Source organism: Myxocyprinus asiaticus, chromosome 49, assembly GCF_019703515.2.
Source record: "Myxocyprinus asiaticus isolate MX2 ecotype Aquarium Trade chromosome 49, UBuf_Myxa_2, whole genome shotgun sequence".
NCBI lineage: Eukaryota > Metazoa > Chordata > Actinopteri > Cypriniformes > Catostomidae > Myxocyprinus > Myxocyprinus asiaticus.
The window spans coordinates 2,120,580-2,148,165 of NC_059392.1; the positions used below are offsets into that span (position 1 = coordinate 2,120,580).

The 27,586-nt window shown below is 38.6% G+C and overlaps 1 protein-coding gene across 1 annotated transcript; it reads right to left on the reverse strand.

Annotated features, from left to right (window-relative positions):
- Window positions 1–102: 102 nt before the first annotated feature.
- Window positions 103–25,628, reverse strand: LOC127438505 (ceramide synthase 1-like). The gene is made up of 7 exons (XM_051694144.1): window positions 24,423–25,628; window positions 8,726–8,885; window positions 5,808–5,988; window positions 5,417–5,578; window positions 4,681–4,828; window positions 3,250–3,374; window positions 103–2,203 (listed from the first exon to the last, which is right to left on the reverse strand). Exons 1-7 carry the CDS (start codon window positions 24,678–24,680, stop codon window positions 2,161–2,163), a joined length of 1,077 nt encoding a protein of 358 aa, XP_051550104.1. The 5' UTR covers window positions 24,681–25,628; the 3' UTR covers window positions 103–2,160.
- Between the last annotated feature and the right edge of the window lie 1,958 nt (window positions 25,629–27,586).

Here is a 27,586-nt window from a genome sequence, read left to right on the forward strand (position 1 = left end):
TCAATTTTACAGTCATTTTAGGGTTTGTTGACATTACATCGTCATGTAAATGTAAAATTTACGTAAAAATGGCTATAACTTTACACAGAAAAAGTTAGTATGTGATTTTATCACACTAAAATCATGTTAACACGCAAAAGAAAAAGTGAGTATTTTAACATTCAAAAATTGGCCCCCATTCACTGTAAGTGTTTCACTGGAACCTCAATTTTTGTTTTTTTTAAAGAAAAGGAGTGACGAGTTGAAATTACTTTTTGTGGAAATCAATATTATGCCACAAATGCCGTCGACTGAGCTTCACTTGTTTTGAACCCGGAATATTCCTTTAAATTCTGATCGAATATATATATATATATATATATAAAGTGTACAATAATAAAAAAAAAAATAACGCAAACAATTCCAGGATTTTTTAAGGACATTTTTGATCAAGAAAATAAAAACAGTGTGGCGTTTAGTGGTTACATGGCTAGGTGGTAACCCTCGTTTGGTTCGGTTTTAGGAATAAGCGATGAGTGCGTCTTGGGAACTACGGAAATACACAAAACGTATAAATCTTACGAAGTTTAACAGAACAAAGGTTACCATCTAGCCATGACAGCATTTAACTGCAATTCCAGTGTTTTGACCAAGCCGGCTAAGACAACAGAAGATGGCCAGACTATACTCTTTCAACAGTACCATTAATAATAATGTGTATAAACAATTAGCAACGCATTTATAGGAGGTTCTCGGTTGGAAGAGAAAAAAAAACAGCAGCAATTTGAATTGCTAAACAAAGCATAAACGAAAACCCCAAAACAAAACATCAAGACAAAATGACCAAATTCGCAAACGGCTAACTCTTAGCACAAGCTAGCCTTGATAACGGAAGACGTCACCACAACGGCAGATGGATCTCGTCTGCATTTGCGCACGATTTCACCTGAACGCTTTCGAAACAGAAATCTCGATGTGCACACAAGCATTTGATACAGTAGGCGTTTCAAGTATACATTGCAATTATTGTGGAGTGATCAATAACGTACAACAGATAATATCAGTTCTACTTTGCCTTTAAGTTTTTTATCATACAGCATATTTCAAGTTTCTCAGAGGTCATGCATTCCTGAATACAGCATTTGCATAAATACTTCAGGTTGGATTCATTTTTTTAGGTCGTTAAAAAGTATCTCCATGTTAAAAAACTCAATTGGTTTCCATGATCTAAGAGTTCTGAATCTATATTTATATTAATCGCAATAGCCAATCAGTAGCTAGCGTGGATGCCACCATTGCAAGAACGGACGCTTGTGGGGGGTTAAAAAAAGGAAAACAAAACAGACAATTCGTTTTCCACGTAAGGAATGCAAGCAGTATTTTCAGACAGATATTGTAATCCAAACATCAAAGCGATCGCCTTTCAGTCACGTACGTTCAAAACACGCTAATACAGCACAAGCGTTTTTTTGATTGACGCAGGTCAGGCTGTTTGGAGAGCGGCTGTACCTGTGTAGGCTAAGTTAGTACATATTTAAAAACAAGCCAGCTGATTCATGCACTAGTACTCACTACAACAGAATACGTCCAACCCTTTCCCTTTACAACACCTTCACTCCTGGAATTTAAAAAAAATACAACGAAACATCCAAAAATGTCTAATCCTAATCAAACAAACTGTGGTCCCAGATGAAGACCACAAAACCTGGTTATTGTGTGTTCTGCTGTCTTCAAACACATCCACCACCCATAAGTTCTTGATAACTTTCCCAAATCCCTGCTGGAAAATCCAGGTTAAGATGGTAGCTGTGTTTGGGAACATGGTGTGCTGTTCCAAGGTGGTTTTTGGAACATGTTAGCTGGTCAACCAACTAAGGACCAGCTAGAAACCTTGTTTCACAGCTACCAGTTTATGGGAGATTTCCCATGCAGGGATTTAACTATCCTACATTTTTCAGAGCAATATATAAGACAAAGAACACCAAATAACATTCACAGTGCTATGATTACAATTATAATAACAGTGATTTAAAAAAACAAGCAATAGAAACAAAACACTGATCATGGTCGATTTGTTTCCTCTTGTTCTCTGCATGACTGTTCTCTTGGGTCGGAATCAAACTAGGTCACCTTGCACCATGTAACCATCCTTAACTGCCTGCAGGTGGCGTTACTGAGACCTTACAGATGTTTCTTCTTATCAATTCCATTCTGCACGTGTTTCCTGAAAGGAAGAGAAGCAGTCAGGCTGATCACAGGATGTATGTGACATGGTCGAATATCACTGCACTTCAAGGTTAGAGAGATAAATACAGGACTGATGGCATGATGCTAATCACATCTACATGAAACAGGACTACTTGTTTCACAGGTCAAGTTGAAACGGCCTGGCGGACTTATTGTGTTACAGATAAAGCTACGATAATGTTGTTGGCTGAATTCATGGCTAAGATGCTGGCAGCTAGGCAAGCGGTACAAAGCTGTCTATGCATGTGGTTAGAAGATCTTGAGCTGTAACAAGCACTACCCAACTGTTAACACTTCAAAGAAACGTGCCCAAATTGAGCATAGTACTCGAAATGGTAGAATATTGCATCTTTTTACTTTCCGCTAGTCTAGTAAGCTTACCTGCTGAAAAGACTAGCTTTGACTAGTGTGAAATTCCCATGTTGTTACACACTGGTTATTCTGGTAAGTGCTCATTTGGTGCAAGTCTAGCTTGGTGGACTAAAGTTAGCTGGTAATGCTAAACCAGCATGGTATGACTAGTGAAGCTGGTTAACTGAGGTCGTCTTGTTGGGAAACCCAAATAAACAACTAGTCACCAGCTATGTTGGTCCTCTCAGCAAAGTAGTGGGTTACTGTCACGAAACCTGTCAAGAAAATGTCCCGGTCCAATTTTCTCCACAATCAAAACTGAGGGGCAAATGTGCTCAAGTGTCCGGAAAATAATGTCTCACTACAAAAAAATCGTAATGGTCCTAAGTGTGGGTTCATTTCATATTTTTTGATTGATTTCAGGTTAAATATGACCAGGACATTTTCTTGACAGGTTTCGTGAGAATCACCATAGTTAGCTACTGTAGCATATCATCTTTTGAAGCAAACTTATATTTCGAACGAAGATAGAGAAGTTACAGCAGTGTTTTATGATGGCTTTCCAGCAAGAATGACTCTACAACTCTCAGTTCTGCACAAAATCAACTGCGATTTGACCACAATGTGTCAAATACCTGAGCTAACTGCAGACTGATGCAGTTCTCCACCTACCCTTCAGCAGAGTTCTGATCATCAGCGTTCTTCCTTTCCTTTTGCTGGTCTTCCTCATATTCCCGGACGTCGTTTACCTCCTTCATCTGGCCTGTCATGACCTTCACCACAAACAGCACGATGAACTGCAAAAAAGAATAAAGAACTAATCACTGCCCTTTTCCTTTGGCTGATATTCACAGACACACATTTCAGAGAGGTAACAGCTATGAAATACAACCTGAATTGGGTTTGTGGGGGTTGCTTAGGGGTTAAAGAGTTTGGCTAGAAACCCAGGATTTGATTCAAGCTCATGAAGTGGAAAGGTTCTAGGCTCGCACTCACATTTATGTGCACTGACCATGAAATAATGGTACTGCAAGACACTCTGGACACAAAAGTTAAATACCAACTGATGCCTGATCTGAGACTACTAATCTCAGGTTAATAAGGTTAGGGTTAGTGATAGTAATAGGGATGGGAAACGTAAGGAATTTAACGATTCCGATTCCTCCCAACGATATCGGTTTCTTTACGGTTCCACTAACGATTCTTTTAGTACTTTTGAAAAAGAAATATTTCAAATTAAGAAAAGCAATCAGAATGCTTTCAGCAGCCTGTTACCGAATGATGAGATTATTTCATATTTTAACAGAACAGATTCTTGACTTTTGCAATTACGATATTGGAGTAATTCATGCATTTTTATAAAATACAACTAACAGATTGTCATATCAACAACCATCCAGTTATTACTATGAATTCTTGGTTCATTTCAAGCCAGACAAGACGAAATGGATTATTTGAGTTTCAGTGAGTTCATTGAGTTATGGATGATAAAAGTAATTTTTTGGTAGGAAGGTCTGTATGTTTTGCAGTGTAAATCCAAAAGAACCGATAAGAGTCATTTGTTTCAGAACCGGACCACACTGGTTGCGCTGTATGTTTCACGCTTTGTTGTGTCCACATCAGACGAAAACCCTAACCCAAACTAACCTAACCCTAACTTGAAAAAACATTTGAGAACCGTTAATGGAACCGAAAGTCATGAAAATCTTTCGATTCTAATATTTTTTGGTTTTTTGGTTACCAACCCTATTAAGCAAGCAGTCATTTTCATAGAAAACTTATTCCAAAGGGACTTGAAAGTACATTTATTCCTAGGACAATATCTGCCTCTCAGGTATCAAAGTCTTTACTAATGAGCTAATCAGTAGAATTAGTTAGATATGGGAGACATTTAAAATGTTCATGTTGGAATCCTCCAGGACAAGAATTGAGACTGCCTTAGAGCAACCTGGGACTCCTTTGTTTGTCTTGCTTGAGGGAACCATGGTGATAGTTCATTGTGCTCTCCTTGCGGGACTCGAGCCAGCAACCTTCTGGTTACCAGGCCTGAGCTTTAGCTACTTCACCAAACCCACCTGTCTGTTTAAATCTAGCCATTCTTACCAAGAACCAGTAGATGTTCATGATGAGCAGGATGAAGAGCAGTGTGTTGAAGAAGAAGTAGAAAGGGATGTGGGGAACGGACTTGATGCTGGTAACACACGAGGCCCACAGCACTTTGAGCGGGAACCAGTACAAACGGAACCAAAACCTGTGGAAAAAAGAATATACTAGCTCAAACAGGATGTACTATATCCCATTATAGATGCCAAAACGTGACTAACCCAAGTAGGATATGTTCCTGATAAGCATCCTTTGTTGTTGCCTGCAAGGCCAAAGTATACTTCAGTTTTACGTGCGTCGCTACGTCTCGCGCACATTGCGCAAATGCTGCTGATTTAAATATATCACCAAGGTAGCATTATCTAGCTTGCTAACATGAATAAGGTTTTGTTGGAATGTTGATAATGATCTGCGATAACTGGTGCTTATCAGTTATAACGGTTCGGAAATATATTTTTGCCAGTTTTTCTGTAAAAGAAAGACCTTTCCCAAACCCTAAAGGCAAAAGTATACTTCAGTTTTCCACATGTCATTATGTCAAACGTGTAGTGCTCATCAGCAGATAACACGCAAAGACGAGGACTGTCCGGGTGTCTAGAAAAACTTGGCTGCACGTGGACAGTCTTCACGCATTGCCACACATGCGCCTGTAGTTGACTGTGCTAGAAGAGCATCACAAAGCAGTCATAGTTCGCATATGACCATATGGTCTCGCAATCAAAACAAGTATACTCACCAGGTGATGCTAAAGCTAACGGCGCCCATGTTGGACAGCACGTCATTGAAGAAGTAGTCTTTCCCGCCCCGGGTCTTGAAGTAGACATTGAGTTTGGTGAACTCCAGTTGAATGTCATTGATATCGTGAAGAAAAAGGACTAGGATGCCTATGTTGTGGTATCTGAGAAAGATTCGGTCAGAAACAGTCACAAGTCAACTACACCACAATGCTGGCTGAATTGTGGCCTTTAGCGACATATCTGATTCTTTTTGTCTTTTATTCTCTGAGCTGTCACTACAAGCTACTTTGAGCTGCAAGTATTGTTGTTACCTATGGAAACTGGAACTGCAAATACACATTTCAACAGATTGTAATGTCACTTTTAACAAGGAGCATAAAAATCACAGACCTGAAGGCATAGGAGAATGTGATGAGGGCCAGCGTGATGAAGTGATGCACCACCATGACTAGAGAGTCCTTCCTCCACGCGTCCATGTAGACGGTGGCGTATATGGAATGGCCGTAGAAGCTGCCCTGGATCAGGTACGCTATAGCGATATCTGTGGGAACTGGCATCCCGCTCTTCCAGTCTAAACCAAGAGAGATGGCACAAATACGTGACATATGGGCATTTTACACTTGAAATTGTTAATCCATGGTCATTCTAAACCCTGTGTTAATGTAATCCTTGGGTATTCCCTTTAAGGTACCTAAAGGGAATCTCTTCATCAATGCAGTTTGCCATCGCTACTCAACACTAAAACAAAGCACATGAATATTACCCTGCAATAGCGGTGGGTTTCATAACCCAGGGTAAAAAGAGGCCTGAAATGGTTAATAAATTGTTAACCCAGGGTTTAGTGTAGTGTGAAAAGCCCAGGTGAACTTCACAGCCATTTACAGTGCTGGATGGAGAATGACCTTCAGTTTACTGGAGTAAAAGTAAAACACACAGTACAGAAGATGCTGTCAGAATGACTTCATTATCATGTTGATAAGACTGTTTAATAGATAAAAGTTATCTGCATGTTAACTGATCTGATCTTTGGTCATTAAACATCAACAATTGTCTGTAACTGTTCTCTTTTTCTTAATAAACTGAACTTTAAAAGATTCTCTACAATGGTTGAGTATTCGTTCGTGCAATAACCGACTTCATTTTAAAGGATTAGTTCACCCAAAAATGAAAATTCAGTCATTGTTTACTCACCTCTGTGTTGTTATACCCATATATGACTTCCTTTTTTTAACACAAAGGGAGAAATTGTGAAAACATTTTGTTCTCAGTGATGTCATACAATGGCAGTTTATGGTGACCACCTCTTCAAGCTTCAAAAGAACACAAAAGTATAATTCAGAAGTCTAATAAATAATTCCATGAGACTCATGATTGTTATGAAAGCATACAATAAGATTTGGTGAGAAACAAACTGAAATCGAATGTATTATTAATGAAAATGTTCACTGACCATTGATCTCCTGTGTGCGTTCATGATGGGCACGAGAGCAGCAGTTCACTCAGCCCCCTCGTGACATTGGGGTGTTCAAGCGAAAACTTGTTTTGTTTATCTAAAAACAGGTCCTCCACAGTGATAGTGACAACAGAACAACACAGCTGCACACAAAACAGAGAACAGAACTTACTAAACATGTCTCAAGAGCTTGTAGTCGAAGAATTGATGCATTTCTATGCCCAGCCTTATTTTTCAGAGTACTTCGAAATCAAACAAACAATGAGGAGGCTGCAGGCAGCCACAGTCACACCATGTCCTAACCTGACAGCAAACAACACGTGATAAAAGGTATAATTTCTATGGTAATCAGAGTTTTTGTCCTAACCAGCAGTGACGAGCAACGGTACACTCTATCGATTGCTAGTTTTCTTTTTTCAGCATTGCGTGGGTAAAGCCGTCCACTGTGAATTGGCACCGGTCCAAAAACTAAAAAAATTACAAATAATTTCTGGGCATAGAAATGCATCAGTTCTTCAACTACAAACTCTTCAGACATGAGGCCCTTTCCCGTTTTAGGTACTTTCCTCCGGGACTAGTACTTTTCGTCGCTTTCGCACCTGAGGAACTATAGCTCCTCGGAACCGTTTTTTTTTTTGTTTTTTTCAGCTCCTACTCTGGAGTAGGTACTTTTGGGGCATATAGGGACTATGGGAGACTGTGGGAGGTGCTGTAGCCTGTAATTGGTCAAAAATCTATGACACACAAAGCATTGAGAAAGGAGAGAAGTCCACAGCCTCCATTTGTAAACAACTAGCTGCTAGCATGGAAAATGCTGCCTACAGGGGACTGTATAAGGAGATAGGATGAAATAAGGTGCTTTTTAAACTGTTCAGAGACCAGTTTCCTTTAGAGTTCCATTCATCCAAAAACACTGTCGTTTAATCCATTAATTGATTAGGCATCTGCCTACATTTTCGGATGCAGCCAAAGCTCATATAAAACAGCCCTAACAAAAGTGTAACTCCGATCCTGCCATCCTCCATCGTTGTTGTTGATTTCAGTGTTGCTGATATTGAATCGCACGTTCCAACCATGTCAGAAGAAAAATGGTCGATACTATATGATGTCACTACAGTGGTAACTATATGTGAATGCAAATGCAACAGGGAAAGTGTTCAGGTGTTCCGTTCCTCGTACAAGTTCTCATCTAGAAAGTTACTAAAGGAAAAGTACAGGGACTGCAGGTGGGAAAGGGCCTATGTTTAGTAAGTTCTGTTCTCTGTTTTGTGTGCAGCTGTGTTGTGTTCTGTTGTCGCTATCGCTGTGGAGGGCCTGTTTTCAGATAAACAAAACGAGTTTTCACTTGAACACCCCTTGTCGCAAGCGAGGGCTGCGTGAACTGTTGCTCTCGTGTCCTATCATGAACGCGCACAGGAGATCAAGGGTCAGTGAACATTTTCACTAAATAATACATTCGATTTCAGTTTGTTTCTCACCAAACCTTATCGTATGCTTTCATAACAATCATGAGTCTCATGAATAATTTATTAGACTTCTGAATTATACTTTTGTGTTCTTTTGAAGCTTGAAGAAGTGGTCACCATAAACTGCCATTGTATGACATCACTGAGAACAAATCTGTGTAAAGAAAAAAGTCATAAAGGTTATAACAACTCAGGGGTGAGTAAACAACGATTGCATTTTCATTTTTGGGTGAACTATCCCTTTAAGGTTATTTTTATACAAAATATTAGTTTTTTCAATTATGTATTCTGTATATATTAGTTTTGACATTTTAAGTGGTGGTGCTAAGGCAAAAACAGTATGTTTGTTAAATACATTCAATAAGTGGTGTATCACATACAAAGCTTACCGTAAAAAACAGAAGGAGGGTTTTGGAAGAATGAATAGTTAGAGAAAAAAAGAAGATAGGTGCTATATGACCACGACATCGTGTAGAAGACCAGCTTCCACGCGCTCTCCGGCATCTTGGGGATGTCATTGGGCTGGAGACAACACCATTGTGCAAAAGGCTGTGGAACACAAGAGTGTAAAAAATTAATCGAAATAAATAATACTAAAATGTTTGATGTTGGCTTTCACAGGCCCAACGGTCAGAGATCGAGAAAGCCAATTAAAGGCCTTTTGTGGGTTTGTTTACATTTAAATTTTTGACTGTTGGAGTTTGAATACATGAGAATTCCTTTTGCCCGTTTGAACATTCTGTCAATGTACGTCTATGGGATTATGGGCGTAGGTCGGGATATTTCGAACATTTATGCAGTGCTGACGAAAATCTCGACCGATATGGATGGCCTCGCAGAAATACGTCAAGCGATCACATCTATGGAGGTGAAACTTTCCACCCTGAGCACAAGAATGGATAATGTTGAAAAACGGGTCGAGTTTCTGGAGTCGGCCGAAAGAGAGCTACAGGCTAACCCATCTGCTTCCAAGGCTGTTGTGGAGCGGGTATGAGAAAAACTAGAGGATATGGATAATCAGAGCAGATGTTATAATGTTAATTTAGTTGGAATCCCCGAGGGAAAGGAAGGGCTTATTCCAAATTTGATCAACATAACAAGCCGCCGGCTCGAGCACAGAGCTCTCGGTCAACTTCCCGGGGCGGGTGACAGACCCCGATATATCCTGACAAGATTCTTGCAGTCGGCGAGTGGCAAGGAATAAAGGCAAGTTGTTCTGGGAGGACCACAACATCAGGGTTTTACCAGAGTTTGCTAGAGCAACCCAAGCGAAGCGGGACAGATTCAAAGAGTGTAAAAAATGACTGCACCAACAGAAGTTAAGCTTTGCACTGCTCTATCCGGCTAAGCTGGGAATTGATGGCAAGGATGGGCGTAAGACTTTTACATGTCCATGACAAGCTATGGCCTTCATTAAATCAATGGAGTGAGTGGGTAACTTTGCCTGCACTCGATCAACAATACAGATTACACATTGTGCATTTTACTGCTGCAGCCTGAGAGGGTTTGTTATTCTGTTGTCTGCCCACTGGCTCCAGCCTGACTCTTTTTTTTTTCCTTTCTTTTTTTTCTCTCTCTTTGTTAACTTGAAGTCTCGTGAGCGTGCATGGACCATCAGATTTCTGAGCAATGGACACCAGTTGGGACTGTTCTGTGCGAGGTTGAAGCACATTTTTTTCTGTTCTGTGGGTTATTAAGGATGTTATGGTTAAATCAATGTTGGATAGTGGCCTATATAATTTACCCTTGGGTACACAATTTATCTTTGCATGTCAATATGTCACACTTTAATATACACTATATTGCCAAAAGTATTCGCTCATCTGCCTTTAGACGCATATGAACTTAAGTGACATCCCATTCTTAATCCATAGGGTTTAATATGATGTCGGCCCACCCTTTGCAGCTATAACAGCTTCAACTCTTCTGGGAAGGCTTTCCACAAGGTTTAGGAGTGTGTTTATGGGAATTTTTGACCATTCTTCCAGAAGCGCATTTGTGAGGTCAGACACTGATGTTGGACGAGAAGGCCTGGCTCGCAGTCTTCACTCTAATTCATCCCAAAGGTGCTCTATCGGGTTGAGGTCAGGACTCTGTGCAGGCCAGTCAAGTTCTTCCACACCAAACTCGCTCATCCATGTCTTTATGGACCTTGCTTTGTGCACTGGTGCACAGTCATGTTGGAACAGGAAGGGGCCATCCCCAAACTGTTCCCACAAAGTTGGGAGCATGGAATTGTCCAAAATCTCTTGGTATGCTGAAGCATTCAGAGTTTCTTTCACTGGAACTAAGGGGCCAAGCCCAGCTCCTGAAAAACAACCCCACACCATAAACCCCCTCCACCAAACTTCACAGTTGGCACAATGCAGTCAGACAAGTACCGTTCTCCTGGCAACCGCCAAACCCAGACTCGTCCATCAGATTACCAGATGGAGAAGCGTGATTTGTCACTCCAGAGAACGCATCTCCACTGCTCTAGAGTCCAGTGGTGGCGTGCTTTACACCACTGCATCCGACGCTTTGCATTGCACTTGGTGATGTATGGCTTGGATGCAGCTGCTCGGCCATGGAAACCCATTCCATGAAGCTCTCTACGCACTGTTCTTGAGCTAATCTGAAGGCCACATGAACTTTGGAGGTCTGTAGCGATTGACTCTGCAGAAAGTTGGCGACCTCTGCGCACTATGCGCCTCAGCATCCACTGACCCCGCTCTGTCATTTTACGTGGTCTACCACTCCGTGGTTGAGTTGCTGTCATTCCCAATCGCTTCCACTTTGTTGTAATACCACTGACAGTTGACTGTGGAATATTTAGTAGCGAGGAAATTTCACGACTAGACTTGTTGCACAGGTGGCATCCTATCACATTACCACGCTGGAATTCACTGAGCTCCTGAGAGCGGCCCATTCTTTCACAAATGTTTGTAGAAGCAGTCTGCATGCCTAGGTGCTTCATTTTATATACCTGTGGCCATGGAAGTGATTGGAACACCTGAATTCAATTATTTGGATGGGTGAGCGAATACTTTTGGCAATATAGTGTAGGTAAAATGTTTCTCTCCACGTGGAATGTTAATGGGTTGAGGCACCCTATAAAAAGAAGGAAGGTTGTATCTTATCTCAAGTGTAAACATTTTTATATACTGTAGTGTTCCTTCAAGAAACGCACCTTTCTTCACAGGAAGCTAAAAAACTTGGTAGGGCATAGGGTTCACATGTGTTTTGCAGTGCTGGTTCAAGTAAGAGCAGGGGAGTCATCACATTGATAAGTAAGCATTTACAATTTAAATGTCTCAAACAGATTAAAGATCATTTTGGAAGAATCATTATTGTTTTGGCTGAAATACAAGGGCAAAATTTGATTTTGGCTAATATTTATGCACCCAATGCTACTGATCAGAACTTTTTTTATCGATCTTGCGGGTAAGCTACAAGCTGCTGGGATCCTTCATGATATGGTTTTGGGTGGAGACTTCAATCTTTTAATGGATCCAGTCCTTGATCATAGTGATGCAAAGGTGTATAGACCCTTTAGAGCAACGTTGACACTACAGAAGATGTGTAAAAATCTGGGTCTTACAGACATTTGGAGACTTCTGAACCCATCTGGGAGGGACTACACCTTTTTTTCATCAGTTCATAAGATTTACTCTAGAATAGATATTTTTTAGATATCTAAGTCACTTATTCCATTTGTCACTGACTGCTCAATTGGGAACTTTTTAGTTTCAGATCATGCTTTGGTGTGTTTAGAGATGTTGCCACATATAGAGAAAAGGAAATCATATAGATGGTGCTTAAATACCTCCCTTCTACAGGACCCAGCATTTCAACAAATGTTAAAGACAGAAGTTAATGCTTATGTAGAAACCAATTGGTCCTCTGTGGGCGTGGCATTTGAGGTGCTTAAGGCAGTTCTTAGGGGGCGGATCATACAATATGCCTCATTCATTAAAAAGATCAAAGCACAGGAATTCAGAGAATTGGAAAAGAGTATTAAAAAGACACACCTACCTGCTGAAGATGTCAGTTGGAGGATGGAGACATAGCCCATGCTCTGTGGTTCTGCACTAAGATTCAAGAATTCTGAGTAAGAGACTAGAATATTATCTGTGAGGTTTTAGATTCTCCGATTTCATTCTGCCCCACATTATGTATACTGGGTGATGGGGCAGTCATTAAAGTAGGTGACAAATATACTAAAAGCTGGGTCCAAACTAGTGTAATGATTGGCAGACAGATCATTCTTAGAGGATGGAAGTCAATTGGCGTTCCCTCATTTCAAGAATGGTTCACCGAATTGGGCAGGGTGGTGGCATTTGAAAAACAGCTTGGCAAAATAGACACATATGGTAAGAAATGGGACAAATACTTGACCTTTCTGGAGGGCTCTCAGTGGGGACCATGTGGAGAGAAACAGAATTGTGGTTTTAATTGTAAATTCTATTCTTTGTGGCATTCTTTCTTTTCTCTTTGTTTGTTGATTTATATATATATATATATATATATATATATATATATATATATATATATATATTTATTTATTTTATTTTTTTACGTTCTCAAATATTTTCTTTAGTTTGTTTGCTTATATGTGTGCATGGTGTAATTTAGGCTTTGACCACAGGGATATTTGTTGAGGGGCAGGGTGGCATTGGGGAGGGGGATATAATGGGAGTTAAGTTGATTCTGTTTCAATAAAAATGTTAATAAACGAAAAGACATAACACACTAAATGAGAACAGTATGAAGATCTGTACCAAGTTTGGAGGATGTAGCTTTAGACTGTAGGTAATGTTAGAAACTTTGGTATCAGTTTAAGGATTTTGAAAAAAACATAAACCAAATCTGTGAAATAACAGTTTGTTGGCTTTGTCAAGACAACGTAAATAGATGCTTGGTTCACATTCTACTGAGTGTAAGTGCTCTTTAGTCATACTGTTACCAAGAAACTAGAGGCTTTATTTATCGCCACACAATCAGGGCTGCTACAATTCGTTTGCATGACTCATGACCCAATAACCTCTGGCAAGATGAAGTTTAAGGCATAATTATGCCATACAGGTTTGAAACAACATGACAGTAAAGGACTGAATTTTACATTTTTGGGTGAACTATCCCTTTAAGTACCACCTCATCTTAGGTGCACCTGGGTGCTTTGTTAGTATTATGTTTATGTATGTATATGTGCTGCAGTACATACTAAACCTTTACCTTATCTCTCACATGACAGACTATCTGTCCTGCTTGGCAATGATGTGTGGACACCACCAGCCATACGTCAAGTAACTGAAGATGCGATTAAAGGTTCTTCTTAATCATTTATCTGCACCACCTTCACCCGCCGTCACCTGATCTATTTTCTCCCTTCGGCCCAAGATGACAAAAGTAGGCCAGGCTGAAACTTGGCACGGTGGGTGGCCATACATTGGATTCACGTGCCCTCACTCTTGTGGTCCTGGGTATTAATGTTGCCTTTGATTGGCAGAGAGGGCAGTGTGGCGTGCATGGCAGTTATTTATAGAGACCAGCTGTCACCAAAGAGCCCCACCCCCATTCCTCTGTCACCACCTCTAGACTGAGCAATTGCTTCCAGACACAACACTGCTGATCCATTTGCATTCTTAAAGGGATAGTTCTCCCAAAAAATGGCAATTCTGTCATCATTTGCATCACTGTTTTTCCTGTATGACTTTCTTTCTTGTGTGTAACACAAAAGAATACTGTAGGCATTATGTTAGCCGGAGGCACCATTCATTTTCATTGTATGGAAAAAAGATGCAATTAAAGTGAATGGTGACTAAAACTAACATGACACATTGGGTGAGAATTTATTTTCTGACAGAGTTTGGGTCCCCTCTCAGTATCTTTTATTCATCCCTTATGAAATGTAACCATGGTTTTACTGCAGTAACCATAGTTCAACTATGCTGTGTGTAGTAAAACCACACTAACAACAAAATTGTACAATGGTTTTACTACAGTTACCATATTTAAGCTGAATAGTTAAACTGGTTAATTTTTGTAAGGGCATTTTTCTTTTTCTTTTTCTTTTTTTTTTCCTATAGTAAAACTGTAGTGTTTTTTGTTAGAATAATTTATTTTAATTTAATTAAAATGTTCAATTATCAATTAATTAAATTTTTAATTGAGTTTTTGTGTATTATTACTATGGTTTTACTGTTAATATCATGGTTAAAATATGGTCATTGTAGTAAAACCATGGTTAATTTTCATAAGGGATGGATAAAGCTATTGTGAGGGAACACAAAACTTATAGTGAGAGAACAAAAACTATTATGAGGGAAGAAAAGTTATTAAGAGGAACGCAAAACTTATTGCGAGAAAACGCAAACTTATTGCGAGCGAACGCAAAACTATTGTGAGGTAGCAAAAAACTTATTGCGAAAGAACGCAAAACCTATTATGAGCGAACGCAAAACTTATTGCGAGCGAAAGGAAACTATTTAGAAGGAACGCAAAACTATTGGGAGGGAACGCAAAACGTATTCCAAGGGAACGCAAAACTTACTGTGAGGGAACGCAAACTATTGAGATGGAATGCAAAACTTATTGTGAGGAGCACAAACTATTGCGAGGGAACAAAACTTATTGCGAGCGAACACAAAACTATTGTGAGGTAGCACAAAACTTATTGCGAAAGAACGCAAAACCTATTATGAGCGAACGCAAAACTTATTGCGAGCAAATGCAAAACTTATTGTGAGTGAACCCAAAACTACTGAGATGGAACATGAGAGAGCACAAACTATTGCGAGGGAACAAAACTTATTACAAGCGAACACAAAATTATTTTAAGGGAGCTTAAAAGGTATTGCGAAGGAACATAAAACTTATTCTGAGGGAACGCAAACTATTGCGAGCGAATGCAAAACTTTTGTGAGGCAGCACAAAACTTATTGCAAGAGAACTCAAAACCTATTATGAGCGAACCAAAACTTATTGCGAGCGAAAGGAAACTATTTAGAAGGAACGCAAAACTATTGGGAGGGAACACAAAACGTATTCCGAGGGAACGCAAAACTTACTGTGAGGGAACGCAAACTATTGAGATGGAACGCAAAATTTATTGTGAGGAGCACAAACTATTGCGAGAGAACAAAACTTATCGCGAGCGAACACAAAATTATTTTAAGGGAGCTTAAAACGTATTGCGAAGGAACGTAAAACTTATTCTGAGGGAAGGCAAACTATTGTGAGCAAATGCAAAACTCATTGAAAGAACGCAAAACGTATTTTTAGGGAACGCAAAACTTATTGTGAGAAAACGCAAAACTATTGTGAGGCAGCACAAAACTTATTGCGAGAGAACGCAAAACCTATTATGAGCGAACGCAAAACTTATTGCAAGCGAAAGGAAACTATTTAGAAGGAACGCAAAACTATTGGGAGGGAACGCAAACGTATTCCGAGGGAACGCAAAACGTACTGTGAGGGAACGCAAACTATTGAGATGAAACGCAAAACTTATTGTGAGGAGCACAAACTATTGCGAGAGAACAAAACTTATTGCGAGCGAACGCAAAACTTATTGTGAGTGAACGCAAAACTACTGAGAAGGAACATGAGAGAGCACAAACTATTGTGAGGGAACAAAACTTATTACGAGCGAACACAAAATAATTTAAGGGAGCTTAAAACGTATTGCGAAGGAACGTAAAACTTATTCTGAGGGAACGCAAACTATTGCGAGCGAATGCAAAACTATTGTGAGGCAGCACAAAACTTATTGCGAGAGAACAAAATTATTTGAAGGGAGCTTAAAACGTATTGCGAAGGAACATAAAACATATTCTGATGGAACACAAACTATTGCGAGCAAATGCAAAACTTATTTTTAGGGAACACAAAACTTATTGTGAGCAAACATAAAACTTACTGTGAAGGAATGGAACTATTGCAAAGGAACGCAAGACATTGCAAGGAAATGCAAAACTTAATATGAAGGAACACAAACTATTCCCTCAGTGCCCTGATAAGGAGCTCCATACTATTCCTTTAAGAAACTGTTGGGAGAAAACTACATTTAAATGATCTCCAAAAAGTCTCCTGAGCTTTGAAAGAACAACCTCTGATCTTTAAAATTGTTCCTCTGGGAATGCAGTCTTTTTTGAAAAGCACACGCTATAACCCAACTGAGACAGCCAACAATTTCTCCGTGCTCTCCCAGCACATGGACGGCAAACTGATGCGAGCGTTGAACTAAAGTCTGAACTTGACACCCAAACGCATCTGAAACACATTTTGTTCTGGGGTCTTGTATAAGAGCGGACCTTTCTGCTCAACATGCAGTTTCCATAGCAACCATTCGAGGATAGCAGGTGCTTTTGTAAAATAAATAAAAAGCTAATGACAAAAAAGAAGAATAAAAACAATGCAAAGAAACACGTTTCCCACGTATTTAAGCGGCCGTCCATCACGATACTGTCCACACTGTCATTTCATCATTGTTTGGCATTCTTTCTTTAAATCTGCAAGATCTCAAAAGAGCAGTGTTTACCCAAAAATTCATTATTTACTCACCCTATATGACAAAATGTTCACTTCTGGGTGAACTATCCCTTTAAAAGAAACACATACTCACATAAAGAGAGTGCCAAAATGTTGCATAATCGATCAGGACATTCAAGCAGTGATTGAGTCAATAAATTCTTTTTTTCTGAAGTTTTAGAGGGACAAGTTTCAAAAAAGAAACAAAAACCTCTCCACAGGGCCAGGTGAGGCCACAGAGCCCAATTGTGTCCCCATTCGCACCCTGTTGCCCCACCCCTCTCCATGCCTCATACACGCACAAACTCCCTGTTGGGTCCAGCTATACCAACAATCTCCAAAATTTCCTTAAGCTTTGATTGCTCCTGAAATAACATGTTAGTTTATGGCTGTCAGTTGAAAGATGATGTATCCCATCTAAAATCAGCGTAGACGAAACAGGGCGGCACAAAGAGGAAGGAAGCGTTGAGATGTTAGATGATGCCTGCTGATAATGGCATGCAAAGTCCACTGGGAGCACAACATCAAATGAGGAATATGTCAATACTGGCACCTGGACAGTACAATTCATCAGGTCTCTGGGGGGACGTAAATTGTAATTTGCCTTTCAGGGTCAATATACAGAACTGCACATTTCCAAGAGTCACTCAACATCATGTTTTGATGTATCAAACCCAACAGCTATCTGTTAAAGAGTTTGGCATTTAAATTTGGGTGTTTCTTCAACTTCGTGCACTTTTAGCACTGTGGACTTCTAGAAAGTAAAGTGGCGATAAATCAGAACACCCCCTAAATAAAAAATAAAGACTCCAATTATTCATTATAAATATTGTATATGTTTTGTTTTGTTTTTTAATTTGTCTTAACTTTGTAAGCATGTAATTCTGGTTCTGTTCACTCTATCTCCCTTTAAAAGTCTTATTTTTTCCCAATAGATGGCAACAAGAATTAGAAAAAACAAATCACCTTCCATCACAAAATTTCGATCTGAAATGTAGGTGGCGCTCTAATGCATTTTAGCCCACACAGATGTGCTCGTCCATAGACATTCAGTCTAATTTTCAGTTCGTGCACCACCCCCATTGTTTCATTTAATAACTCGGCCTCTGAGTGGACTAGACGCTCAATTTAGGTGTCATTAGAAATCTAACATTCTCCCCTTTGCAATGATATAAAACATTTGATAACCAATAGTCGATTAAATATTTTTCCAATTATTTGTTTAGCATGATTTTCATGCTGGACTGCATATTTTGTTACTTTTGATGCTGTATATTAGGTATAACATTGGATTATTCACCCAAGCAAGCTCACAGACAAGTAAAAAATTGCTAATTTTGTAGAAAACTAAGGTTTTAGCTACTTGGGGCTTACAGCTGCATTGATCGGTGCATAAAGAAATATGTTAGTATTTGATATCTGACAGAAATCATAGTTCATTTAGTGATTCTTTTGAAAATCTTTTGAGCCGTGGTACTAGGGAAACCCAAAAATTATAAAAATGTACAGTCACATTCCTGAGAATGAGAGCTTTCATTTGGTATATGACTTTAAGTGCTGTGTGAAGGACTTTTATATTCACATTAATATTTCTACCACATGACCTCTAGGTGGCGCTTTTTTCTACGTGGATGTTTTCAGCCCTTATTCTGTTATTTTATGTAACACAAATGCAAAATTGATAATTGATAAAAGCTCAATTATATGGCAAGTTCAGATTCAAAGCTTTCAAATGATACCCCATATGCCTGACTAATGTATCCGGGGATTTTACCGTTTTAAGCGTACACTTATTTTGCGATATAGCGCCCAGGAGCCGTAGAGTTTAAGTGGTTTAACACTAAAATTATACCTAAAAGGCATTTAAAAAGTACCACAAATAAATGATGAAGGCCTGGTAAAATGTTTCCAAGTCAGTTTTATGTGACCTTTATATTACAGAAAAAAAGCTAATTCTGCTTAGGACATTAAATTGTCCAAAGTTTAAGAAACACCCTTTTATTCATTTTGTAGATCGGCTGATATTTGGGCGATGATCGACATTGGACGATAACTTGGCAAAAGATTTTTCTGTTGTCAATATTTGTTGTGGTTTTTGAGTAAATATTGTCTAGTTTGTATGTTTCATTTGCTATCATAAATTTGCACTGTATTATTTTTCCATTTGTATTAAATTTGTATCTGGGAATCTTTCAACAGATTAGGGATCATTAACATAAAGCCTCAATATTTCTTTATGCAAACTAAAGATAAATCCAGAAGCTGTTGTTGTTATGATGTTTGTGTAGTATCCAAACGTATCTGGAACTTCACTATCTGAAGAACCGATGACCTCTGTGTATAAAAACCACTGTTAAGAAACCGGGTTCAAAGGTTAATCTCTGCACAATGCAGAATGCACAGTGTGACATCCTATTTATTTTGGCTGATCTTCAGACACAAGTTCATCGTAGTAGTGGTGTTGTTACTAGGACAAATAAAATGCCAATTGAAACTTAAGAATATTTAATACTGGAGCATGTTAAGGTAAAATCATGCTAGACTGGCTACAGTGGAAATGTCAGCAAGCGTTTGCTGGCCATCATGGTCACTTCAGAGACCAAAACAGCATGTGTTTGCCTGACCAGCACACATACAACACCTTGATTTTTTCACACACTTTCATACACAGTTTACAGGACCGCCAGATGGCTGTATGCCTTTCGTCCATCGGATATGAGAACATGAAAGTAAAAGGGAACTTTAAAAATGAATGGGCTTCATTAGCGCTAAGAGCTGATTTCATAAATTGTTTATCAGGTAACATGGAGATTCGTTTAAAAAAGCATGCCGAAAGATCGTGTTACGTATAGCACTCATGTGCTTTAAGCCGGCCATAGTCCACATGACACTAAAAACTGCAGAGTAAGTCAAGACAAGACAATCTTCTGTTGCATTTCAAAGTACAGAATACTAAACCTGCAGCACTTTGTTTACTGCATGCAGTTACCATTATAGAAAGCCACAAGGGTTTTATCAAACAGCTATATGTTGCATTTAATTTTGTGTTATTAGAGATGGGAATCTTTGGACACCTCATGATTCAGTTCGATTTGATTTTGATTCAAGGAGTCGATTCATTTATTCCCATTAAATATAGAGTTTATGACACAAAACATTGGTTCACTGTTGTCTTTTAAGTTGTAAAATGGCACTTATCTGTATTTGAATGTTTTGTCCCGCATATGCTTGTCAATAAGCAGAATTTGAAAGTCTCTGCGAATTCGCAACAAATCTCTATCCTACATCAAAAAAATGTTTGGGTTGGTTTAACCCTTACAAAAATCTAGAGTTCATAGCAAATTTGCCGCAGACTTGCTACAAATTCGCCACTGACGATTTTCACATGCAAATGAGCTTTGCGGCAAACTTGCGACAAATTGTCCATTGTTGCCAAAGATTTGTCGGAGGTTCACCACTACCAGTGAAGAGCTGCAAACTTCTGACAAACATTTGCGGCAATATAAAGCACGTTTGCATGTGAAAATATCGAGCGGCATGTTTGCGGCTAGTTTAGATTGTTTTGTAAGGGAATTCAATTGTGGACATTGGTTCCACACAATAAAAACAAGTTTCTTATATATGAAGTTAAAATGTAGGCTCTACTCAAAAACTTTGTGTAGTGAAAACCTAAATGAACTGAGTTAACCTAACTTAAATTTGATCTGTTCAAATAACTCTATTGAACCTTACATCTTGTTGCAAGCTAGCAACAAATACTTTAGCATATTGGGGTTCAAGTCCCCTTCGAGTGTTTTGGGATGGGGCATCTTAATTTTGGCCAAAATTCCGTATAATACGTGACAGTTGGCAGCCCTTTTCGGACTGAAACACAAAGTTTTGGTGGAACATATCGAAGGACTGTAAATTTCAAATGCGTTTATCTGCTAAGGGTGAATATTTTCAAAGTTTAGGAGTACACTACCACAAGAATCAAAAAGAATTGTGATGAATCAGTAAAAACATTTTTCTCCCACTCTGGTCTGTTATGTAGAAGGGGACCTCCTGTTTCATCAAGAGGGATATTATTAGCCAAGAGCCATGAGTTATTCATTCCTGAGACATTGATAAGTGACTAACGGTCACTTATCTCTTCATTTCGAAACCTATGCGCATTTTACTGCTGCCACTCTCAAACTACAGCGATGTAACTTATTCCCGAGACCTTACTCTCTCTGACTCAAGGTTTACAAGCCAGCAAAGGTCCTGACACATCGCATATTTCCATATAATCATCACGCCAACTGCCATGCACCTTCCGGCATGCTGAGAGCAAATAATTTACTGAAAGGGGAATAAACCGCAACATAGTGCAGCCTGGAACAACTTCCTGCGGTGGATGTAGAATCCCCATGAATCACTGAAGTACTGGAGGAGGTATTGATCCTGGTAACGACACCACATGTGCTGAGGCAGCAAAGCTCAAAAGCTATAAACTCGCACTCTAAGTGCACGTTTCAGTGCCACACATTTCAATACAGGAAGTGAAACCAACGTTCACCACACACATAGGCTGAAAATAAGCAGCTTGGGGTCCCACAGTCACCAAAACGTCAGTGAAGCTAACATCTCTAAAAGTTACAAAGGCCTCTTTGCATAGGCACCTTTGTGTGTAAACATATGTAAAAACTAAAATGCAAAGTCAAAGCTATGTAAAGTAGCTCTTTGGACACATTGCTTCTTCTCAGGTAAGGTCTACATGAATTTTGTGGACCTATGAACACTGACCGAAAAAACCCCAGAGCTCAACAGTGCATAAAATGCAACACATTCATGATGACTTGTGAACTTCATGCATCAATACATCTATTTGTGTGAAAATGATGTCCAAAATGTTCTTAGAAACAGTGTCACAGCTACAGTATGAATACAGTAGTTTTGATGTTCAAATGGCCCTTAACATACAAATAGTGTGATGCAACGACCAATCTTTCGTAACGATTTTAAATATTCATTAAGCGTGCCAATGATACTTTAAAAGCCTGGTGTTTAATTAATCAGTCTTGTCTTAATCCTGACAGTGCAACATGCAGATTTTTTTCATTATTTCAAACCTGGTAAAGAAACAACATGAAACAACTACTCAGTAGAATGTATTAGCAGTACCAGGAATTACCATGGTACCTTTTCCAAAGAAAAATTATTTTTGTATTTAGTGGTCAAGCGATAAGGGTTTCTTAATGACTAATGACAGTACTGATGTCTAGGAAGCAGGATGGCCGATATAATGCTGCCATATGCGCAATACAATTTAATGATTGCAATGTACACAAAATATTTTTACATACTATTTACTCCAAATTTGCTTAAAAATGACAACAGAAATGGTTTACTGTCTATTTTCAAGACACTAAGTAGCTAACACATGTTAATAAAACCAAGCAGACACAGTTATCGGCCAATTTATCGGCCGATATATATTAGTCTATCACTAGATATATTCGTCTTGACTGTGACTTTTGCAGTAAATAAAAGTATTAAACGGCCAAATGCCGATAATCTCAAAATAGCCACATATCGGCCAATTAAATCAGGCTGGTTGATTTATATCTATCTATCTATTTATCTATCGCTTGTAGTATTTGTCTTGACCATGACTTATATGGTAAGTAGAAGTCACATGAAGACCAAATCGGCCAAAACCGATAATCTCAAAATGGCCAAATATCAGCCAATTGATTTGTGTTGATATATACAGTATATATATCTTTCTGTCTATCACTAGTCATTTGTCTTGACTGTGACCAAATATCGGTCAAATATCAACCAAATATCGGCCAATTAAATTGCATTGATATATATATATATATATATATATATATATATATATATATATATATATATATATATATATATATATATATATATATCATATATCAGCCACAACATTAAAACCACCTGCCTAATATTGTGTAGGTCCCCCTTGTGTTGCCAAAACAGTGCCAACCCGCATCTCAGAATAGCATTCAGAGATGATATTCTTCTCACCACAATTGTACAGAGCGGTTATCTGAGTTACCGTAGACTTTGTCAATTCGAACCAGTCTGGCCATTCTCCGTTGACCTCTCTCATCAACAAGGTGTTTCCGTCCACAGAACTGCCACTCACTGGATGTTTTTTGTTTTCGGCACCATTCGGAGTAAATTCTAGAGATTGTTGTGTGTGAAAATCCCAGCAGATCAGCAATTACAGAAATACTCAAACCAGCCCATCTGGCACCAACAATCATCCATGCAATTATCTAATCAGCCAATCATGTGGCAGCAGTGCAGTGAATAAAATCATGCAGATATGGGTCAGGAGCTTCAGTTAATGTTCACATCAACCATCAGAATCATCCAGTGAGCGGCAGTTCTGCGGATTGAAACACTTGTTGATGAGAGAGGTCAACAGAGAATGACCAGACTGCTTCAAACTGACAAAGTCTACGGTAACTCAGATAACCACTCTGTACAATTGTGGTGAGAAGAATATCATCTCTGAATGCTATTCTGAGGTGCTGGTTGGTGCTGTTTTGGCGACACGTGGGGGACCTACACAATATTAGGCAGGTGGTTTTAATGTTGTGGCTGATCAGTGTGTGTATATATATATATATATATATATATATATATATATATCACTAGTTGTATTTGCATTAGCGGTAACGTTTGCTGTAACTAGAAATCACAAGCAAAGGTGGTTATTGGCCGAAAACTGATAATCTCACAACAGCCAAATATCGGCCAATTAAATGGTGTTGGTAGATATACTGTATATCTGTCTATCACTAGTTGTATTTGTCTTGACTGCGACCAAATATCATCCAAATATCGGCCAATTAAATTGCGTTCATATATATATATTTCATTAGTTGTATTTGCATTGACAGTAACGTCTGCTGTAATTAGAAATCACAAGCAAAGATGGCTATCGGCCAAAAACTGATAATCTCAAAATGGCCAAAATCGTCCAATTAAATGGTGTTGGTCGATATATATCTGTCTATCACTAGTTGTATTTGTCTTGACCATGACTTTTGCACAAAGTAGAAGCCACACGAAGAAACTGTTATTGGCCAAATGCCGATAATCTCAAAATGGCCAAATATCAGCCAATTAAATTGCATTAGTTGATATATACAGTGTATATATGTCTGTCTATCACTAGTTATGTTTGTCTTGACTGCGACCAAATATCTGCCAAATATCAGCCAATTAAATTGCATTGAGATATAGTATATCATTAGTTGTAATTGCATGGATGGTAACATTTGCTGTAATTGGAAATCACAAGCAAAGATGATTATTGGCCAAAAACCGATAACCTCACAATGGCCAAAAATCGGCCAATTAAATGGCATTGGTCCATATGTCTATCGCTAGTTATATTTACCTCGATGGTAACTTTTGCAATAACTAGAATTTGCAATCGAATATGGCTCATCTCAAAATGGCCAAATATCGGCAAATGACTCCGTTTGGCCGATATATATATAGGCTATCGGTCTATCACAAGTTGTACATGCATTGACTGAGAATTTACAGTGTAAGTACCTGAAAGAAATACGCAGTCAATCCCCTGCGCATCTGCGTCCACATGACCGCACACATGACGAACATGAAGATCTCGATCCAGGTGATGTCGGCGTGATCCAGCAAGGTTCTTCTGGACCGCTCCAGTCCACAGTCTTTACAGTCTTTAAAGGCACTGAACATGACGGAATATGCCCTTGTGATGAGCTCCGTATAGCCAGGCATGATCTCCATCTCCATGCCATCGCTGGAGGAACCATCATCGTTATTCATGTCCATTACTCTAGAACCACTAGAATAATAGCTATAATAACAGCTATAAAAGCAACTTTGGGGCTAGAAAGCAATGGGAATGCACAGGGCCAATGTGCCAACCAGTTATAGCTGCTGTAAACCTGGAAACTTTAAGCTGATTATGGTCTCTAAAGTATCCTGACTGTCTCTTCGGTCTTCTAAAGTAGCCCTAATAAACTACTAATACTAATTACGAAATTATGTCAAACAAATAGATGCCAACCTTAACCCCCAATGTCAGGAGGAAAGAGGAGATTTGCTATATTATAGCATACCTATATAATAAAATTAAATAAAATGGGGGTGTTAATGGATTGCCATCATTTTATTAACTTCTTAAATATAAATAAGGAATCTCATCTGAATATATATATATATATATATATATATATAATAGGCTATATTACAATTCACTATAACTCAGGTTACAACATATCCATACATTGCACAATATATGAATCTGCATGTTACTATATTATAAATGCAACCAGGATATCATAAATAATGCAGAAAACATCCATAGCCAGTGTCTGTTTGCCTCTTTATATTCCGTGCATGGGATTGCTCATATGCTTTATTCTTCACGTGCCAAAATGCGCGTCCTCTCTTTTGCCTTATTCGGTTTATATAACATCTTATCTGGGTTTCATCTCACATCGAGAGGTCTAAACCACAAATAATCCTTCAATATGTCCACATGTGGATAGAAAACAGATAGAAATAATGATTGAAAAAAGCGCTAAATGAAGAAGAGGCTCAGATGAACGTGCGCACAAAAGCGCTCAGCAGGATGTGATCATATTCACAGACGCACATGTCTGTCCGCAACACACAATAAAACATAAAATGACAAAAACGACCTAAAAACCTATCCACATCTACCGCTGGGCAGTGAAAGACGCGCCATGCCGTGAAGTTAAGGTTAACTGAGCAAAAAGCAGATTGTGATGTCCGTTTCGTGAACGAATCGTTCTTTTGAGTCGGTTCTTTTGAACGATTCAGTGCACGAACCGATTCGCAAAGCTTCGTTTGGAAAGTGATTGCTATGTTGAAACCGTGGAAACACGCTCGCTAATGCAATATCGGATATCGGAATATCGATATCGGATATGCTAATGCAATATCGAAACTTTAAGTTAGTTTGTTTACAAGCGTGACTGCATCAACAGGAACATGAAAGATACACTTGCAATAAGGTGCAACTATATTAAACAACATAATAGCTAATGTTGATTAAATAGTAATGTTTTATTATTTTCTTTAACGAACACGTTGCCACGCTGGGACTTCCCACGCGAATCGGTGCATGTTTTTTTTTGTTTTGTTTTTTTGGCGGTTCCTCGAAACGAATCGTTTGAACGAACCGAGTCGCGAAAACGAATCGGACTTCCTAAGTCTAGAGGCCCGTTATCTTCATACAGATTCGAGAGAGAGAGAGAGAGAGAGAGAGAGAGAGAGAGAGAGAGAGAGAGAGAGAGAGAGAGAGAGAGAGAGAGAGAGAGAAGCGGAACTTGTTTAAAGTGACAGTAACATAATTACCCTGTGGCGTCACCATGGGCCGCAGCGTTGATTTTCCACTTAAAATTATGTGGGAGGATCTTAGTGTATATTAGTTGGATTTACGTTATATACTGTTTTAAATCATTTAAAATATAATTTAACATTTAAGCTAAATCTTTTAAAATGCACTTTATGCAGTCAATATATCACATCAGTTTTTTTTTTTATTATTTATTTATTTTATATTTCATAATAAGCCTTATAGATTATTTAATCAAAAAAAAAAAAAAACAAAGGCAGCCACCTAAAAATAAGTAAAATAATTAAAGAGTTGCCAAAGTGCTAAAAGAGTTGTATTTGGTTAATCAATGGACTTGCAATTAGGTTTCTTACCAAATACTACATGCACCAAATATTAGCACAGACAATTTGTTTAAAATGAACATCACATCTTGACACAATCTTCTTCTTAATACATTGACTTGAAACGGACGACCGAAGACTTTCCTAAGGGAGAGCAGCACCCCCTAACACTGAGTGCTGATAGCACATGTGAATCACCCAGACGTCTATTTGATGTGTGTGTGTTTACATCTGCAAGACGTATTCTTTAAAGGTGCAGTCAGTAATTTTTTGAATGTGACGTCTTGGACTTACACCCACACCAAGCGGTGTGGATGCATCATCATTCAAACACAATAGTTTTAAGTTACCAATGTCATTGTAGAAATTCACTATTCAGAGTTAGCCATGATTCATTTTACCCATGGGTGAAAGTGTCCGATAACATTGTGGTTAATGAGAATAAGTGAGTGATATTCGGCTGGTCATGTGATTCCAACATGGCAGCCCCCATGGGGGGACCCTCTCCATGTAGATTAAAACAGCTTTTATAAGGTTACTGATATGACTAGAGTCTTCATCTCATGTGAGTGCTTATGATTTTATAGATATATTTTAAAATTACAAATGTGTAATTTTGTAATTCTTTTAATTGTTATGAAAGAAATGTAACAACTCTAAATTAAATAATGTAAAAGCACTAAAGTTGTGCATTTGGGTGAAGTCTCAAGAATCAAACTCTGCTGTCAATTTAAACACACACACACACACACACACACAAAACAGATGACATTACATGTATAACCACAAGATGGCTGCAGAGAGCTACTTATTCATCCCTGACTGAAGAGAATATGATTTCTAGATTTTGTCACAAGTTCTGCATTTAGATATATAGTTAAACATGATCAAAGACTACTTTTGTCAAAGTTTAACATTTGTTTTTATTTGTTTGAGGTTATTTTGTCAGTGTTTGCATACCTGACATGAGTAGAATAACAAGTAATAACCTAATTTATCCCTGGTTGTAACAAGATGAATGTGTGTGG